This window comes from Hemitrygon akajei, chromosome 9, assembly GCF_048418815.1.
Source record: "Hemitrygon akajei chromosome 9, sHemAka1.3, whole genome shotgun sequence".
Classification (NCBI taxonomy): domain Eukaryota; kingdom Metazoa; phylum Chordata; class Chondrichthyes; order Myliobatiformes; family Dasyatidae; genus Hemitrygon; species Hemitrygon akajei.
The window spans coordinates 170,826,540-170,847,091 of NC_133132.1; the positions used below are offsets into that span (position 1 = coordinate 170,826,540).

The 20,552-nt window shown below is 41.7% G+C and overlaps 1 protein-coding gene across 6 annotated transcripts in view; it reads right to left on the reverse strand.

Annotated features, from left to right (window-relative positions):
* Positions 1-20,552, reverse strand: part of epha7 (eph receptor A7) — a 360,855-nt gene that overhangs the window by 69,763 nt on the left and 270,540 nt on the right. For all 6 annotated transcript variants that reach the window (XM_073057490.1, XM_073057489.1, XM_073057488.1 and 3 more), the window contains exons 6-7: positions 20,299-20,423; positions 12,743-12,911 (exon numbers count right to left, since the gene is read on the reverse strand). In XM_073057490.1, the coding sequence (XP_072913591.1) occupies positions 12,743-12,911; positions 20,299-20,423 (294 nt within the window). The remainder of the gene's footprint in view (positions 1-12,742; positions 12,912-20,298; positions 20,424-20,552) is intronic.

The following is a 20,552-nucleotide window of genomic DNA, read 5'->3' on the forward strand; positions in this document are numbered from 1 at the left end:
AACTTCTTAAAATCTCAGTTCCTTGCTTAGCTTCTTCACCCGCTGTTAGACTGTTGAACTCTCTGTCACTACCCAGGTCTCATCACCTATGAAACGCAAGTAGCATTTTCCTATTTACTTTTTAACACGTGTCGTAAATGCACTGTATTATTTGTTAATTTATTTTTGTTAATTTTAATTTATGTGCTGTGTGTATGTGAGTTATATGTACTGTTTGGAGGAACAATGTTTTGTTTGATGGCATACATGTGTAAGATTGTACGTGGGTTATATGCACTGTATTGTGTATCTTGCTCCACAGGAACATTGTTTTGTTTGGTGAGATACATGCATTCAGTTGAATGACAATGAACTTGAACTTGATTAAAGGCAGACAATGATTGTTAGGGACTAATGAAGTCCGGCACTTATCATAAACGAAGCAATTACACCAATGTAATCTCATTAAGAAAAAATCTAATCTGATTGGAAAGTCAATAAAATGTCTATGCATAAGTGCTTTGAAATACTAGAAAGGAGGGCATCAATTCAATCTTAAGTGCTCTTGCAGTCCCAAATGGAATGACCCCAACAGCACAGGTAAAGATCGCACTTGAGGCTAGATTATAAAATTATACAGTTAGTCTACTTAGCAGCTGGGCGACTGATGGTGTCCATGAGGATGAAGTAATGAGAACCTCAGCAGGAGTCAATTATGCTTGTTCAAAAACCTGAATTAACCAGTCTTTAACTATTTCTTACCAATCTCTCTGTATAATTCAGATATTCTCAGTGATTTATTCATTAGAATCAGAAACAGAATCAGGTTCATCACTCACATATGTCATGAGGTTTGTTGTTTTATGGCAGCAGTACAGAGCTACACATAATAAAAAACTGTAAAATTACAATGAGAAATATGTACACAGTACTATACAAAAGTCTCAGGTACCTATACCTAGTTAGAGTACTGTGGTCCTTCATGTATTGCACTGTACTGCTGTCACAAACTGAAACAAATTCCATGACACCTGTGAGTGATGATAAACCTGATTCTGATATGAGTGCATGGAGAGTGGGAGGGAGGTCAGGGATGGGAAATGGGGAAGGGAGAGGGGAGCACCAGAGAGACATTCCGTAATGATCAACTGTTCGGAATCAGATGACCTTGCCTGGCGCCTCAGGTTTGGCTACTGCCTGTCCTGGAACTCTGACTCTACCACCTGTCCCACACCACTCTCATGGCGTTCCACTCTTGCCGTTCCCAACATCCTTTGCTCCCGCCACATTTCCAAACATGCTCTCCACTTCATTTTGGCAAATACAGTCCTGTGTACCAGAATTATGCACCCTAGCACCTATAAACTGTATTCATCCCCCTCGGAAGTTTTCATGTTTTATTGTTTTACAACATTGAAACACAGTGGATTTACTTTGGCTTTTTTTTTGACACTGATCAACAGAGAATATTTCTTTTGCATCAAAATGGAAATCGATCCCAACAAAATGTTCTAAATTAATTACAAATATAAAACACAAAATAATTGATTGTATAAATATTAATCTCCTTTAACAATACACACCGAGTCATCACGGGTACAGCCAACTGGTTTAGAGGTCACTTAATTAGTTAAACGGAGATGACCTGTGTGCAGTCAAGGTGTTTCAATTGATTGTAGTAGAAATACATCTGTATCTGGAAGGTCCTGGCATGAACTACACCATGAAAACAAAGGAACACTCCAAGCAACTCTCTAAAAAGTTTATTGAAAAGCACAAGTCGGGAGATGGATACAAGAAAATTTCCAAGTCACTGAATATCCCTTGGTGTACAGTTAAGTCAATCATCAAGAAATGGAATGAATATGGCACAGCTGTAAATCTGCCTGAAGCAGGCTATCCTCAAAAACTGAGTGACTGTGCAAGTAGGGGACTAGAGAGTGAGACCACCAAGAGACCTATGACAGCTCTGGAGGAGTTACAAGCTTCAGCGGCTGAGATGGGAGAGACCGCGCAGACAACAACTGTTGTCCGGGTGCTTCACCAGTCGCAGCTTTATGGGAGAGTGGCAAAGAGAAATCCACTGTTGAAAAAAGAAAAAGAAAAACTCACATAAAATCTTGGCTAGTTTGCCAGAAGGCATGTGGGAGACTCTGAATTCAGCTGGAAGAAGGTTCTATGGGCTGATGAAACAAAAATTGAGGTTTTTGACCATCAGACTAAATGCTATGCATAGCGTAAGCCGAACACTGCACATCATCAAAAACACACCATCCCTACCATGAAGCATGGTGGTAGCTGCATGCATCATGCTGTGGGGATGCTTCACTGCAGCAGGCCCTGGAAGGCTTGTGAAGGTAGAGGGTAAAATGAATGCAGCAAAATACAGGGAAATCCTGTAAGTAAACCTGATGCAGACTGCAATAGAACTGCAACTTGGGGGAAGATTTGTCTTCTAGCGAGACAATGACCCCAAGCATAAAGCCAAAGCTACACAGGAATGGCTTAAAAACAACAAAGTTAATGTACTGGAGTCCAGACCTCAAAACAATTGAGAATTTGTGGCTGACTTGAAAAGGGCTGTTTACTCACGATCCCCATGCAATCTGACAGAGTTTGAGCAGTTTTGTAAAGAAGAATAAGGGAAATATAGTCCAGATGTGTAAAGCTGATAGAGACGTATCCACACAGACTCAAGGTTGTAATTGCTGCCAAAGGTCCATCTACTAAATACTGACATGAAGGGGGTGAGTAATCAATTATTTTGTGTTTAATAATTGTAATAATTTTAGACCAATTTGTATAAATTTATTTTCACTTAGACATGAGTTCTTTGTGTCGATCAGTGTAAAAAAAAAGCTAAAATTAAATCCACTGTAATTTGATGTTGTAAAATAATAAAACATGACAACTTCCAAGAGGGGTGAATACTTTTTATAGGCACTGTGTATGTGCCTAAGGCCTTTGCATAGCACTGTGTAAAAAAAACCTTAAATCAGTAAGAACACTACCTCACCATTTGTTACTTTTTTTCTCTTTTTGCGTTACTTAATTTCATTTTTAACATGTATTTATATATATATGTTGCATATGGTAACTTATACTTTATTATTATATGTATTGCAATGTCTGTTGCTTATCCACTGTTTCTGGCGATGTTTGCCTGTGCGGCTCATCGATTGTGCGTTTTGTGGTCGCTCTGCGGTCCGATGAACATTGAGAGTGAGGGCAGATAAACTGTCCGGCTGCTGTTGGAGAAACTGCTGTGGCCTTGTCACAAAACAACAAATTTCACAATATATATCAGTGATAGCAATCCTGATTTTGATCCTCATGCTGAAGAGAAGAAAATAGTACTTGGGTTCATTGTTAATTCAGAAATCTGACAGTGGAGTATTGTTTGAATAGAATTTTTCCAGTTCAAGATGAATATAAAAAGATGAGGTGATCAATTATGGAATGAATATAAAATTACTACCTATTTTGTGCACTGAGTATAAAAATCAACAATGAATTATGATCTTAATGATTGACAAGGTATTCTTGAGGGGGCTCAGAGTCAATGTAATTCAGTATTACATTTGCTGACGTTAAAGAATATGAATTAATTTTCATAGTAAGATAATGGGTGGCGGTTTGGAGATATGTCTCTAACTTAGCATACTTGTGAAGGTGTAGCACCTGCCTAGCCCCCCGATCCATGTCATGTGAAGCCATGGGAGCAGGTGGTGGATGGTCATGTGAGCAGCTGATGCAGATCACAAATCCTGGTTATGCGACCACAGACACTGACCAGTCATTCTCTGAAGAGTATTGATAATGGTTGGGGTCACCCATCTTGTAAAGACACTGCCTAGAAGGCAGCAATGGCAAACCACTTCTGTAGAAAAATTTGCCGAGAACAATCATGGTCATGGTCCTAAGCCCCTCCTTTACTCCCTGTATATCCATGAATGTGTCACCACCCACAGCTCCAACCTGCTAATTACATTTGCAGATGATACTACACTGGTTGGCCGAATTGCAAATAATAACAAGGCAGCCTACAGAGAAGAAGTCATCACCCTGACACAGTGGTGTCAAGAAAACAACCTTTCCCTCAATGTCTCCAAAACAAAGGAGCTGGTTGTGGACTACAGGAGGAATGGAGACAGGCTAACCCCTATTGACATTAATGGATCTGGGGTGAGAGGGTGACATCACCGAGGATCTCACGTGGTCTGTACATACCGGCTGTGTGGTGAAAAAGGCACAACAGCGCCTCTTTCACCTCAGATGGTTGAAAAAGTTTGGTATGGCCCCCAAATCCCAAGATCTTTCTACGGGGGCACATTTGAGAGCATCCTGACTGGCTGCATCACTGCCTGGTATGGAAACTGTACCTCCCTCAATCGCAGGATTCTGCAGAGAGTGGTGCCGACAGCCCAGCGCATCTGTAGATGTGAACTTCCCACAATTCAGGATACTTACAAAGACAGGTGCGTAAAAAGGACCCGAAAGATCATCGGGGACCTAAGTCATTCCAATCAGAAACTGTTCCAGCTGCTACCATCCAGGAAACAGTATTGCATCATAAACGCGAGGACCAACAGGCCTCTCCCACCAGGCCATCAGATTGATTAATTCACGCTGATACAATTGTATTTCTATGTTATATTGACTGTCCTGTTGTACAGACTGTTTATTATGTTACTATAAATTGTTGTTACATACCCGTGACACGTGACAGTGGTACCCTTGTCACGTGACTGGGGTTGAAGTTATACTGGACTTGAGGTAATGGTCTTGTGATGGTGGAGTGACGTCATTTTCCCGCCAGTAGAGGTCATGTGACAGGTTTTTTCTACAGGGTATAAAAGGAAGACCCACCCTGTCAGGTGGGGCAGTTCGTGGCGGGATTTGCCAAGCTGACTTCATGTCCCTGCGTGATTTAATGTGATGACGCAGTTTAGTTGAAAAATGAAGTTTTATATAATGCCTAAAGTTTAAAAGGTCATTGCCAACAGTTTCTTTACTGTGGAGAGTGAAGATAAAAGTTTGGAAGATAAAAATCAAGGAAGATCGATTTTTGAAGGTGGATTGGTTTCGACCTTATTTGATCCTCATTCGGAAGGATTTCGTTGACTGTTCTCGTGTTAATCTCCGCTGGGATAGCGGGAGATTGAGAATAGTGTGGAAGAAAGGTCAGTGCCTTTAAGCCGTTATATTTCATAAAATTTTTCGTGGGAAAGTTCGACGCCGGGAATGGAAGGACAACGTCGTGGAGGAGAATTTAAATCGCCTTTTAAAAAGTCTCTCCTTTTAAAAGGACTGTGAGCTTTTGAACTTTTGGCATACCGCTTTAAAGAACTGTTTTTTTTTCAATACTGCTTTAAGAATTGTTTGAACTGCAACGCTATTAAGAACTGTGAATCTGCCGCACAGCAGCTGAATTCCGGTTAAGCTAATGTTTGTTTACTTTTGGGGGGTTTGTTTTCAGTGTTTAATAAACGTGTTATTTGTTATAAAAACCCTTGCCTAACTCATATATATTTATTGTTGCCTGAATACGTAACATTGCACATTGCACATTTAGACAGAGATGTAAAGATTTTTACTCCTCATGTATATGAAGGATGTAAGTAATAATGTCACTACAATTCAATTCATATATTGATGAAGAGGAGGATAAATTTTGACATGTACAATAAAACACTTTTAAACTGTTTTCCAACCTTATTTTCCAGTTATGAAATGTAATTTTATCAGTAAATAAGTGCAAGTTATTTATTTATAGAGTTAAGTGTGGAATAGGCCCTTTTCTCACTTTGCACCATGCCATCCAGCTATTCCCCAATTTAACCCTAGCCTAATCTTGGGACAATTTACAATGACTAATTAACCTACCGACCATTATAGTCTTTGAACTGAGGGAGGAAACTAGAGCTCTGGGATAAAACCCGTGCAGTCACGGAGAGGAAGCACAAACTCCTTACAAGCAATTGCAGGAATTGAGTACAGGTCGCCTGTACTATAAAGCGTTGAGCTAATCACTAAGCTACTAAACAATATCAATGTAACTACAACATGTTCTGTTAACAATTCTACTGTTTTAGAGTCATAAAGATACAATAGTCTTGCATTCATTGCTTCATCTTTGGTGGTTTTGTTCACAGGAACTATTGTGAAATGCTATATGTTTTATTTGTGGATTTGTGTAAAAACACATTGTTAAAGGAATGTGATGTGACATAAACAATTTATCAATGATGATCTAATTGCAGGAAAGTAAAGTGGCATTTGTCATACAATGCAAACAGTGTACAATTGCACAGCAAATGTCCTACTGCACACACAAAATGTAGTTACCACAAACACAAGAGATTTTGAAGATGCTGGAAGTTCAGAGTAACACATACAAACTGCTGGAGGAACTCAGCAGGTCAGGCAGAATCTATGGAAATGGATAAACGTTTGATGTTTTGAGCTAAGGCTCCTCAGCTGAACGGGGAAGGAAGGGGAAAGAAACCAGAATATGAAGGTGGGGTGGGGGGGAAGGGGAAGGAACAGAAGCTGGCAGCTGACAGATGAGATTAGGTAAGAGGAAGGTGTGTGGGGGGAGGGGGGAATGAACTGAGAAGCTGGCAGGTGATAAATTGATTAAAGAATTGTCAATGAATAATGTGAAACACAGTCAATTAACTGCTCCGTGGATACATCATGAAACAACATTATTCAGATCACTACCAGATCTCTAGTATTAGAACAGTAAAGCGCTAACAGACAATGTATAACATTGGTCTAATTTACACTCAGCGGCCACTTTATTAGGCAAACCCGCTTGTTAATTTAAATATCTAATCAGCCAATCATGTCACAATAACTCAAGGCAGAAAAGCATGCAGACATGGTCAAGAGGTTCAGTTGTTCAGACCACACACCAGAATGGGGAAGAAAAGTGATTGAAGCTACTTTGACTGGAGAACGATGGCTAATGCCAGAAGCGGAGGTTTGAATATCTGAGAAAATGCTGATCTGGTATTTTTATGCACAACAGTCTCTAGAGCAGAGTTTCCCAACCTTTTTTTATGCCAATGAGCCTTATCATTAACCAAAGAGTTCGCGGACACCAGGTTGAGAACTCTACAGCACAGAGTTTACAGAGAATGATGCAAAAAAAATCAAGTGAGTTGTAGTCCTGTGGGTGAAAATGTCTTGTTAATGAGAGAGGTCAGAGGAGAATGGCCAGACTGGGTCAAGCTGATGAAAAGGTGACAGTAACTCAAATAGCCACACGTTACAACAGTGGTGTGCAGAAGAGCATCTCTGAGTGCACAACATGTCAAACCTTGCAGCAGATGGGCTCCAGCCGCAGAAGACCATGAATGTACACTTAGTGACCACTTTACTAGACGCGGGAGTTATGTAATAAAGTGGCCACTGAGAGAAGTTACTGTCATTTGTACTGAGGTGAAGCAAAAAAAATGTCTTGTATATCATTCATGCAAATCAACTGATTTCAATTATCAGACTGCACCATTATAAATGAATTGATCTATACTTACAGATGAAACACACATTTTTCACTCTAACTTGGTACAGGTGACAATAATAAACTAATTCACCAATTTACCGAGAGCACCTGTCAGTGCAGTTAACAGTCCATGTGCAGTACATCTATAAATATATAATGGATAGTGAACCTTCAAATAGTATATACAAGCATTATCATGCAGCAGTCAGTTTATACCAGCACACAGAACATAGGATACATGTCACCATCAAGGGCATATATACAGAAAGGTGCTGGAAAAGGGCCAGTAACATCATGAAGGATCCCACACACCCTGCTCACAGACTGTTTGTCCCACAGCTATCAGGGAGGAGGCTACGAAGTGTCCATGCCAGGACCACCAGACTCAAAAACAGTTACTTTCCCAAAGCAGTAAGGCTGAGCAACACCTCCACCCACTATCTAAACCCAAAACCACCACTACTTTATCATTAACACAACGGAGTCTGCAGATGCTGGAAATCCAGAGCAACACACTTAACATGTTGGAGGAACTCAGCAGGCTAGGCAGCTTCTATGGAAATTAATAAACAGTCGACGTTTTGGGATGAAATTTTATTATTTCCTATCAGTCATCTTATATACAGACACTCCTGTATCTAGTGTCACTTCAAGCACATACAGTCAATTACGTATTTATAGTTATGGTGTTTTTTTTTATTCTTGTGTTCTTTATCTAAGTGTGTGTGTTTTTTTGTGCTGCATTGGATCTGGAGTAACAATGATTTTGTTTTCCTTTACACTGAAACAATTTTGAATCTTGAATATCCTATTTATTAATAAATAAAATGAAGACATCTTTTAAATACCTGTTGGGAGATGACTGTGTGTAGGGGCATGTGTTTAAAATTACAAAGCCATGTCCATAAAAAAATTATTCTAAAAAATTAAACTAACCAGAGTGCAAAAGATCCGACCTTCAAAGGAGTCGGTGGAATCAGGCTGGAGATGATGAGATATGTACAGATGACCTCATAATGAAATTTGGTTTACTATTTTGTGGTACAAAATCCACAGCAAAAAACATTGTTCTTGGTAAAAAAAAAACACCTTGGTGAATTTTACCATTCTCAACATTTCCTGAAGTAGCCTAACTCCAACACTGAAAAACTAGGTTTACACTAAGTATCCATGTATTTATTTTGGGAGGATGGTATTGATGTATAGCCACCCACAGACAGTCATCAACATCATTACGTGCCGTGTTGTATGACATGGGCGATCATGGTCTTCACTATTACTGTTCTGGGCAAATTTTTCTACAGAAGTGGTTTGCCATTGCCTCCTTCTGGGCAGTGTCTTTACATGACAGGTGACCCCATCCATTATCTACACTCTTCAGAGATTGTCTGCCTGGTGTCAGTGGTCACGTAACCAGGACTTGTGATATGCACCAGCTGCTCATACGACCATACACCACCTGCTCCCATGGCTTCACGTGACCTTGATTTGGGAGGGAGGAGGAGGCAAAACGGGTGCTACCCCTTGTCCAGGGCTGACCTGCAAGTTGTCAGAGAGAAAGAGCGCCTTGCACCATCTATGGTAGAGATGTAGCTCCACCCTGCCACCTAGTACTTGGTAAAAATGGGACTAGTATTATCTATATATGCCACAGATAACACTAGTCCTATTTTCACCAAACATTCATAGGCAAAGTAGCAAAGTGATCATTAGAATCAAGTACAATATTCTCCTAAGGAGCTGTCTATTGGCATCTGTGTTTGCAGGATCCAGCTATCCCATGCAGAGTTAACACAATGTAAGTGGTTGGATCTTTCAGTATACCTTATGATAAAAAGCTGACGGAGTAGTTCTTGAATCATTAATATATTAAACTTCCCACAGCATTCCTGGCTGCATGGTGCACGACTTGCAGAGTTAATTGTCCCATTATATATGCAATTGCCTCTTTACTAGACATACCTGTACACCTACTTGTTAATGCAATTATCTAATCAGCCAATCATGTGGCAGCAACTCCATGCATAAAAGCATGCAGATGTGGTCATGATGTTTAGTTGTTGTTCAGAGCAAACATCAAAATAGGGAAGAAATGTGATCTGAGTGACCTTGACTGTGTTTGATTGCTGGTGCCAGACGGGGTAGTCTGAGTATCTCAGAAACTGCTGATCTCCTGAGATTTTCTCACTCAGTAGTCTCCAGAGTTTACAGAGAATGGTGCAAAAAACAAAAAAGCATCCAGTGAGTTGCAGCTCTGTGGGCAAAAATGTGTTATTCATGAGAGACATCAGTGAAAACTGACCAGACTGGTTCAAGCTGACAGGAAGGTGACAGTAACTCAAATAACCACACGTTACAACATTGGTGTGCAGAAGAGCATCTCTGAATGCACAACACGTCAGACCTTGAAGTGGATGGGCTACAACAGCAGAAGACCATAAACATACACTCAATGCCCACTTTATTAGGCACAGGAGGTAAATAATAAAGTGGTCACTGAGTGTATAGACCTATGGTATCTCGTTCAGAAATCTGATGAGAATGCACTCCCCCAGCCATCCCAATAAATACATTTAGCCTTGGGGGTGGTGGAGGGTATAAACATGAAACTACAACCTCATGGAAAGAAGCTTGTCATTAAAATCTCTAATAACACAATGCACTGATCGTCAATACTGTGGCGTGATGCAGGCTGGCACAAACAGTATAATACTTACTTATTTATTACACTCTATTCTCAAGGCAGAGATTCTACCTTCACTTGATGGTTCTTAACTGCTGTGGGAAACTAACTAGCAAATAAATCTGTCAGACAATCGAGTCCTCCGCTTCTGCCGTAATTGATCCCACTGTCCTTGAAGAGCAGCATGGGATACCTCTAAGACGCAAAAGTTGCTTCAGATATCCTGAGCACAATACGCTGGATCAACTCTGAAAGCCAGGCAGTGCTTATGGAGGGGAAGGAACAGTTGACGCTTTGGGCCTAAGGGGGAAGAAGCCAGAATAAGACGGTGGCGTCAAGGGAGGATAGAAGCTGGCAGGTGATAGATGAGATCAGGTGAAAGGGAAGTGGGTAGCTGCGGGATGGGGGCTGTTGCACTATGAAGTTGGGAGGTGACAGGTGGAAGAAGTAAAGGGCTGAAGAAGAAGGAATCTGATTGGAGAGGGCAGTAGATTATGGGAGAAAGGGAAAGGGGAGAGAAACTAGAGGTAGGCGATGGGCATGAGAGGAGAAGAGAAAAGATGAGGGGAAAGAATGTGGAATGGAAAATGGAGGAGGGAAAGGGGGAGAAATTACTATGTAATTCAATGTTTATGCCATCAGTTTGGAGGCTACCCAGATGGAATATGAGGTACTGCTCCAACCTGAGTTTTACCTCATTATGGCAAGAGAAGAGGCTGTAGACCAGAGGTTCCCATCTTTTTCTTATGCCATGGACCAATGCCATTAAGCAAGGGGTCTGTGGACTCCAGGGTGGGAACTGCTGCCATGGACTGACGTGTCAGAAAGGGAATGGGAAGTTGAATTGAAATGGGTGGCCACCAGGAGATCCTGCCTTTTGCAGTGGACGTTGTGAAGATACTTGACCTTCTTCCTTCTTCTTCAGTCCTTTACCTCATCCTACTATCCTCTTCCAGCTTCTTCACCCTCCCTTCCCCACCCACCACCTTCCTCCTCACTTATGTCACCTATTACCTGCCAGCTTGTATCACCAACTCCCACTTCTCAGTCTAAATATACCATTGCATGACTGGGTGTTGGACTTCCTAACCAACAGACCTCAGCCTGTCAGGATGTATAACTGCTCCTCCCTTCCTATCATCCTCAACACAGGTGCCCCCTGACCCCCGGAGTTACTGACTTCAGGAGAACTTGCAGCACTCACACCCCTCTTTACGTCAGCAGCAGAGCGGTGGAAACCGTGAGCAGTTTCAACCTCCTTGGAGTGCACATCTCACAGAATCTCTCATGGTCCCAGGACACATTCTACACAGTCAGGAAAGCTCACCTCTGTCTTTACTTTCTGAAGAGGCTGAAGAGAGCATCCTAACATGCTGCATCAGCGCTTGGTATGGAAACTGCACTGCGGCAGACAGGAAGGGTCAGTGGGTAGTCAAAACAACGGGTAGCCAACACATCACCGACACCAGTCTACCGAACATCAAGGACATATATCTGGAAAAGTGCCAGATAAAGTCCAGCAACATCATGAAGGATCCCACACACCCTGACCATGGACTGTTTGTCCCACTCCCATCAGGGAGGAGGCGATCTTAGATCCATGACAGGGCCACCAGACTCAAAAACAGTTACTTCAAAGCTCAAAGTAAATTTGTTACCAAAATTGATAAATTTATGATCATCTACAGTATGTCTCCATATACAATCCTGGAGTAAATTCCCTAAGCAGTGAGGCTGATCAACACCTCCACCCACTGACCCACCCCTCCACTCCCAGACTCAGAAACAGTCACTTTCCCCAAGCAGTGAGGCTGATCAACACCTCCACCCACTGACCCACCCCTCCACTCCCAGACTCAGGAACAGTCACTTTCCCCAAGCAGTGAGGCTGATCAACACCTCCACCCACTGACCCACCCCTCCACTCCCAGACTCAGAAACAGTCACTTTCCCCAAGCAGTGAGTCTGATCAACACCTCCACCCACTCCCCCAGCCATCACTACTTTATCATTTCCTGTCAGGCACCTTATGCTCCTGTGTCTACAGTCACTTTATGGGCAAACAACACGTACAACACACTGGAGGAACGCAGCAGGTCGGGCAGCATCCGTGGAAACGAGCAGTCAATGTTTTGGGCCGAGACTCTTTGTCAGGACTATGTATATAAGCTATCTTATATATTTATATTTGTTGTTTTTATTATTGTGTTCTTTATCTTATTGTGTTTTTTGTGCTACATCGGATCTGGAGTAACAACTATTTTGTTTTTTACACTTATCTACCGGAAATGACATTAAACAATCTTCGATCATGAATCTTGTACTCCTTTCCCTTCTCCCACCTTCTTATTCTGGTTTCCGCCCCCTTACTTTCCAGTCCCGAGATAGGGAATCGACCTAAAGCATTGATGGTTTATCGCCTCCTGAACGGTGCCTGATTTGATGAGTTCCTCCAGAATTTTGGGATATCTCGTGACTGCTTTTGTTTCTCAGACAATATGCATCAGGCTAACTCTGCCTGAACGTCTCTCTTTTGCCTTACAGTGCAGAACGTTGATGACTCTTACCTGTCGTCTCTTCTAGGGTTAAGACTTCTAGCCTGGGGCTGTAGTTTCCATAACCTGCAGTGGTAAAGGCCCGGATCTGGAATATATAGGCTGTGCCTGGTTTCAAGTTATTGATGGTGGTTGAGGTTGAGGTAGATTTTACGGTGGAGTAAGTGCGATCTTTTAGATTCTGAAAAAAAAAATATTAAAGGCCGCAGTGAGATTAAGATGTGGGAGGAAGTATTTAAAATTATTACAATAGAAAACAGAACACAGAACAGTAGAGCATAGGAACTGACCTACTAGCTCATTCTACTGTGAAAGAATGTGACTGATGTTGGATTATAATTCATCGCAGGGTTTTCGTATTTGAATGTTTTGTGTTATATCCTGGAAATGTCCACCTCTCCTGAATTGTCACATTTAGAACATAGAAGAGTACAGCAGAGGAACAGGCCCTTCGGCCCACAATGTTGTGCTGAACCAATCAGTCATCAATTGGCCAACTAAACTAATCCTTTCTGTGGGGGGTGAGGGGGTCGGTGTGGGCATCAGGGCTCTTTTTACGTGATTGTGACCTTGTGTGTGCTCACCGTGTGTGTGTCTTGGTAATATGTCTTTGCACTTGGACCCCACAGTAACGCTGTCCCAGCTGGCTGTGTTCATGTATGGTTAAATGACAATTGAACTTGAATTGATCTGACAATGTTCTTATCCTTCCATTTTACTCATATTCATAATTCTATCTCGCTTCTTTAATGGGTTTGCCTCTACCACCACCCTAAACTGTTCATTCCAGGCACCCACCACTCTCTATATAAAAAAAATTGCCTCATATGTCTCCTTTGAAATTACTATCTCTCACCTTAAATCCATGCCCTCTGGCATTAGATATGTGAACCCCTGGAAAAAGATATTGTCTGCCTACTCTATCGATGCTTCTCATGATTTTATAAACCTCTTCAGGATTGGCCCTCAGTCTTCACCACTCCAGAGAAAGCAACCCCAGTTTGTCCAACCTCTCTAATCCAGGCAACATCCTGGTAAACCTCTTTGGCACCCTCTCCAAAGCCAACATTCATATAATTGCTTAGAAATTCAATTGTAATTGAAAATCAATATATATTATCAAACTGAAATGAGACAATGAATATTTCTATGTCATTTTAATGTCAATTTCACTAAGAACTTAGCAGTGATAAAAAAGCATAGGTACCTCTCGGACTATTTTTCACGCTGGGTGATCTGGTTTTCCTAGCATAATTTCCCAGCGCCACTCACCACCAACATCTTTACAGTTAATACCATTTCACCATTCAGGCTCCTGGTCATCATTATTCTGCAGGACCTCTTTAGAGAACTGTACCTCCTTTGTTAACAAAAAAGCTCAGCAGAGGATGGTCCTCTTGTAGTAGGTGGTAAAGTTCCATCTTTCCCAGAACAGCCCAGTGCAATTCTCCACCGCCATCACAGAGAGCATCCTCACATCAGCCATGACTGTCTGGTTTGGTACAGCATCCTCTCACGATATATGAAAACTACAGAGAACTATCAGGTCAGCAGAAAAGAGTTTATCATCGCTGCAGGACTTGTATGTGTTCAGGACAAAGAAGTGGGCAAGAAAATCATTGCAGCACTACCCACCCTACAGCGGCCCTTTCCAAAACCTCTCTTCTGGAAAGATCTATTAAAACAAAAACTTCACGGTATCTTAAAAGCTCCCCCCCAGGCAGTTAATCAGATTAATTATTTTAGTTAGCCCTTCCCCACACCCTCTATCTATTATCCCCGTTACTGCACTTTCATCTTTTTATAATGCTGTTTACAGTACATACTTACTCGTGCTTACAGTCTGTATTTATGCACATTTATCCAAATCTATACTGTAATCTCTAATTCTTATATAACTCTTTATTTTTATAATTGTTGAATGTTGTTCGTTGCATGTCACACCCTGACCAATGGAAATTCCTAATACATGGAACTATACAGAATGATAGAGTTGATCCTTAATTCTTCTCCTAATTCCTAGGCTTGATTTCCTGATAAGTTATCAGTGCCCAGTTCTCTCTGATTTCCACCCCTATACCCAACTACCACCACCAGTTCCTGATTCAAGATTCAAGATTACTTATCATCATTATCATTACGTGCTATGTCATATGACATGGGTAATCATGGTATTTCCATGACCATGATTGTTCTTGGTAAATTTTTCTACAGAAGTGGTTTGCCATGGCCTTCTTCTGGGCAGTATCTTTACCAGACAGGTGACCCCCAATCATTATCAATACTCTTCAGAGATTGTCTGCCTGGTGTCAGTGGTCACATAACCAGGATTTGTGATCTGCACCGGCTGCTCATTCGACCATCCACCACCTGCTCCCATGACTTCACTTGACCCGATCGGGGGCTACACAGGTGCCTCACCTTGCCCAAGGGTAACCTGCACGCTAGCAGAGAGAAGGCAGTAAATCCATCCCACTACCCAGTGCTTTAACCTTTTCCTTTAGCCCCCAGCCTCCAGTGGCTTACAGACATTGGCTTCAAAATTCCCTGGACGATCCTCTCTCCAATCATCAGTACCGGTGAACCTAATCCACCAAACCCTGCCTCAGATCACAACAGCGTGTCAGGAGATCTTCAACTCCGAAGTATGCACCAATCTCCGGACTGCTCTGAGATGTAATAGTGTCATGCTAACTGTTATGCTACTGTGGTGTCCCATTTCTGACCCTATGTTGTACAGTCTGTGTTATAAAAATGCATCCATCTGCTCTTTAATTCTCTCTAATGATCAAGCCTCCACATACCTCCAGGGCACAAGGTGAGGGGAAACGTTTTCACTCAGAGGGTGGTGTGAATGTAGAACAAGCCAGCGGTGGAAGTGGTGGATGTGAGTTCAATTATAATGTTTAAGAGAAGTTTGGACAGGTACATGGCTGCAGGAGAGATATGGTCGAGATTCAGGGAGGTGGGACTAGACAGAGAATCAGCTCGGCACGGTTTCAATGTCCTGAAGAGCCTGTGCTTGTGCTGTAATGCTCTATGACTCTATATTCTTGGAATTAATTTCCCAAAAGTAATTCTTACCGGTGTATCATAGTATATGGCATTTCCAGGAATAAGTTAAAGGATGTTTATTCAATTGAAAGATTCAAATAATATCCACAGACCACAAGAGCTTCGATCGTGCAGCTTATGACATCACCTGAACCTCCTGATTGAATTATAGTTTTGTAACTTACCCATGGGAACCTATTATATTCTATCTAGTCATATCTCATCTTGTTAAAAGAGGCTTTTTAAAGCTTATTTTGGTCTATTATTTTAATACTTTCATCTTTGTTCAGATTAAATCTCTCGAAAGGAAGAACTCAGCTTTCACATGGTCTCTGTTTAATGCACACAGAGTTTGGATCCAATATTTTGTTCCAGCACTAATTCATTTTGATCACTTCATCTGCGTAGCAGAACTGGCTTCAGAGAAAATGTCTTCCACTTAGCATCAAGAAGCCATTTACTGCTGTAGAGGGAGTGTGAGCAGCCCAGTGAATTAATCTCTGGGGTTTTGTAATTGGTATATTGAGAACGACCTGCAAATTTAATCTGATTAGTTAACGTCAATGTTTGGGACCACGGTTATGTTCTACTGATACTGCCCGAACAGCCATTATATTATGACAAGGACTTTCTTTCCATTATAATGGCATGAATCTGCACTGCTTTTATATCTGGAGATCTACTGAGCCAAATGGTTATTGGATCACAAGACACAGGAGCAGATTTAGGCCATTTGATCCATTGAGTCTGCTCTGCAATTTCATCATGGCTGACATATTTTCCTTCTCAACCCCATTCCCCTGCATTCTTTCCATAACCTTTGACGTGCTGACTAATCAAGAACCGATCATACCTCTGCTTTAAAAATACCCAATGACTCAGTCTCCACAGCTGCCTGTGGCAACAAATTTCGCAAATTCACTACACTCTGGCTAAAGAAATTCCTCCCGATCTCTGTTCTAAGTGGACATATTCCAGGGGTTCCCATTCTGGGGTCTACAGAGCCCTTGATTAATGGTAAGGGTCGATGGCTTAACAAAGGTGGGGGCCCCTGCTTTGTGCTGAGGTTGGGCACTCTGGTTCTAGACTCCCCAACAGTAGGAAACATCCTCTCCACATCCTTCCAAGACGTAGGCCTTCCAATATTCGAAAGGTTTCAGTGAGATCCCCCCACCCTGCCATGCCTCTAACCTCCAGTGAGTACAGACCCAGAGCCTTCAAAAGCTCTTCGTACTTTTACCCTTTCAATCCCAGAATCATTCACGTGAATGCCCTCTGGTTCCTCTCCAATGCCAGCAGATCAAGTAATATTGATGATGTCTTCCTTTGCAAGTAGAGGCAAAGACAAAAATAAAGAGCCAACACATAGTAGGTCCTCTACCTGCCGACAGGTGAATTTTCAGATGGTGTTACAGAACAAGTAACATTACAGCACAGTACAGGCCCTTCAGCCCACAATGTTGTGCTGACCTTTTAACCTACCCTAAGATCAATTTAACCCTTCCCTCCTATGTTGCCATATCAAATCACCTTGTATAGCTTAAAAAAAACTCTTGAAAAATTTGATATTTCACCATCATTTTGCAAAAATGTCTTCCTTTGTTTTTAATCAGAAATAAAAAAAAGTAATGATGATATGCCTCTATTTTTCCCATGAACGAGTAATAAGGAAGGCTCTTTCTCCTGCTGTAAAATTGGGTTCCTCATCTCATTAGTACCATTGGGCAGGAGGTACAGGAGCCTTAGGTCCCACACCTTCAGATTCAGGAACAGTTATCACCCATCAACCATCAGGCTCCTGAACCAGTGATGTGGTTCAGAATTGTGCCAGGGGTAGGTTTGGGAGAGATGTACAGTATCGAATGAGATCCCAGGGGGAGAGGAAGGGGAGAGAAGCTGCATCATAATTGAATATTTAGCTTAACTAAGGGGAATATTTGTAAAAAATATCATTGTCTGAGAAGATGAAGAAATATATATTTTGGGATTCATGTCCAGAGATCCCTCAAAGTTACCGCTCAACTAACATTTCAAGAGCCCAATGCCTGTCGCGATCTTCTTGCTCTTCAAAGATGCTCTAGCTACTCTTGAAAAAAAATGCCCCACACCTTTCCCAATAATGGTGAATCTAATTCATTCCAATGTCCATCATCAGAGAATATCACTGACTACACACTCTTTGACATCAATGATTGCACTTTTCCATCCTCCTTCACTCCGCACTGTGGATCATTTCCTATGTTTCCCATTACCTTTCTTCCTCTCTGGTTTCATAGAACATGGAAGATTACAGCACAGTACAGGCCCTTCAGCCCACAATGTTGTGCCAGCTTTTAACATGCTCTGCATCATTCAACCCTTCCCTCCTACATGGCCCATAACCCTCTATTTTCTTCTATGTCCACATATGCCAATCTAGGAGTCTTTTAAGCATCCCTATTGTTTGTTTATTTATTTATTCATTGACATATGGTGCAGAATAGGCCCTTTGAGATGCATTACACAGCAATCCCCTGATTTAATCTTAGCCTAATCAAGGGACAATTTACAATGACCAATCGGTATGTCTTTGGACTGTGGGAGGAAATCAGAGCACCCGGAGAAAACCCACGCAGTCATGGGAAGAACTACAAGCTCCTCACAGGCAGTGGCGGGAATTGAACCCATGTTACTGCGTTTTGATAACCACTACGCTACCATGCCACTCATTTGTATCAGATCCTAATCACCATCCCAGCAGTGCATTCCAGGACCCCACTACCTCTGACATCCGGCCTGAACTTTCCTCCATTTAACATTAAACAGATCTCCTCTAACACCACCACCGTGAGAAAAAGGTGTTGCTTACTGTTTGAATTTTAACCCTATCAGCCTAAACAAAGTCAGCATCTTTCCCTACACGGATTCCCTCCTGACGTAGATATCCCTTTAGAACTTCAAACCACGGTCCTGCGGCCCACTTCTTAATTACCCATTTTCCATCAAATCCACCTTAGTTTTGAAGTCAAAGGCCATGGATATAACATTGTGCATTGACAATCAATCACTCTGGGTTATAAAGGGTTGAATTGCAACGATGATAATGTCCCGTCCACGCTCTAAATGCAAGCAAATCATTTCCATAGGACTATAAGACATTGGAGCAGAATTGGAGCATTCGGCCCATCGAGTTTTCTCTGGCATTCCCTCATGGCAGATTTATTTTCCATCTCAACCCTATTCTCCTGCCTCTTCCCATAACCTTTGACAGTCCTACTAATCAAGAAGCTATCAACCTCTGCTTTAAATACACCCAATAACTTGGCTTCCACAGCCATCTTTAGCAATTAATTCCACAGAGTTACCAACTTCTTCTCATCCCTGTTCTAATGCGACATCCTTTTATTCTGAGGCCATGTCCTCTGGACCAAGACTCAACCACTACTGTAAACATCTGCTGCACATCCTCTCTGTGCCTTGCGATATTCAACACATTTCAATGAGATCTGTACCACACCCCTCCGCCCATTCTTCTAAACTGCAGATAGTACAAGCCCAGAGTCATCAAACACTCCTGTTACTTAACCCTTTCATTCCGATTTGCTTTCATCATCAGGGAGAGGTTTCTGGTCAAAGGCAGTCCAGAAGCTATCCAATAAAATGCTAATCACTAAACAAAATGGGTGCCACAAAAGCATAGCGGTTAGCACAGCACTATTACAGCTGGGAGTGTTCCAGAGTTCAAAGTTCAATTCTGGTGCCACTCTGCCAGATGTCTCTGTACGTCCTCCCCAGAGGAGGCATGGGCCCTCCAACAGTCCAAAGACGAACCTTGCCCATTGTAAATTATCCTGTGATTGGGTTAGGATTAAATTGTGTCTGCTGGGGAGCTGCTGGGGTGGCATGGCTTAAAGAACCAGAAAGGTCTAATCCATGTTGCATTGCTAACCAGCTGTATAAATAAATATATCGAAAGATGGACAGATAAACAGACAGATAGATAGACAGACAGACAGTTAGAAAGACTGACTGATGGATAGATAAACAGATAGTTAGATAGACTGGTAGACAGATAGACAGCTTAGTAGGTAGATAGGCAGACAGATATATAGATAGGGAGTCAGATAGACATAGACAGACAGAGAGATAAATAGATAGATAGATAGACTCATAGATAAATGGATAGATAGATAGACTCATAGACAAATGGATAGATAGATAGACAGGCAGACAGATATATTGATAGATAAACAGATAGACAGAGAAATAAACAGATAGATAGATGGATAAATGGATAGATAGGTAGACAGGCCAACAGATATATAGATAGGGAGACAGATAGACAGACATAGATAGATAGATAGACAGAGAGATAAATAGATAGACAGACAGATAATAAGACAGATAGATTGATAATAATTAAACAAACAAATAAATAAATAAAGCTATTTTTGTTGCAACTGGAATCTGTTTTGTGGTTGATGAAGGATCAGTCAAGGCGGGTGTAGGTATTTACATGTTTGTGCAGTTCTCACCTTCTCATAGTACTTGATCTCATATTCAGTGATGACTCCATTGGGATGCTCCGGTTCCTTCCAGGAGAGATTGACAGTCCTCTGCTGCACACTATCCTTCATTACACCACTAACCTGTGAGGGGGCTATTTGGACAAGTAATGTCAATAAGCATTAGACAAACTCCCTCCAAGACTGAAATCAAATGTCAAAACCAATCATTCGCATATCTCTGCAGTTCCATTAAAACACTTCCTATTATTTTCATTTGGGAC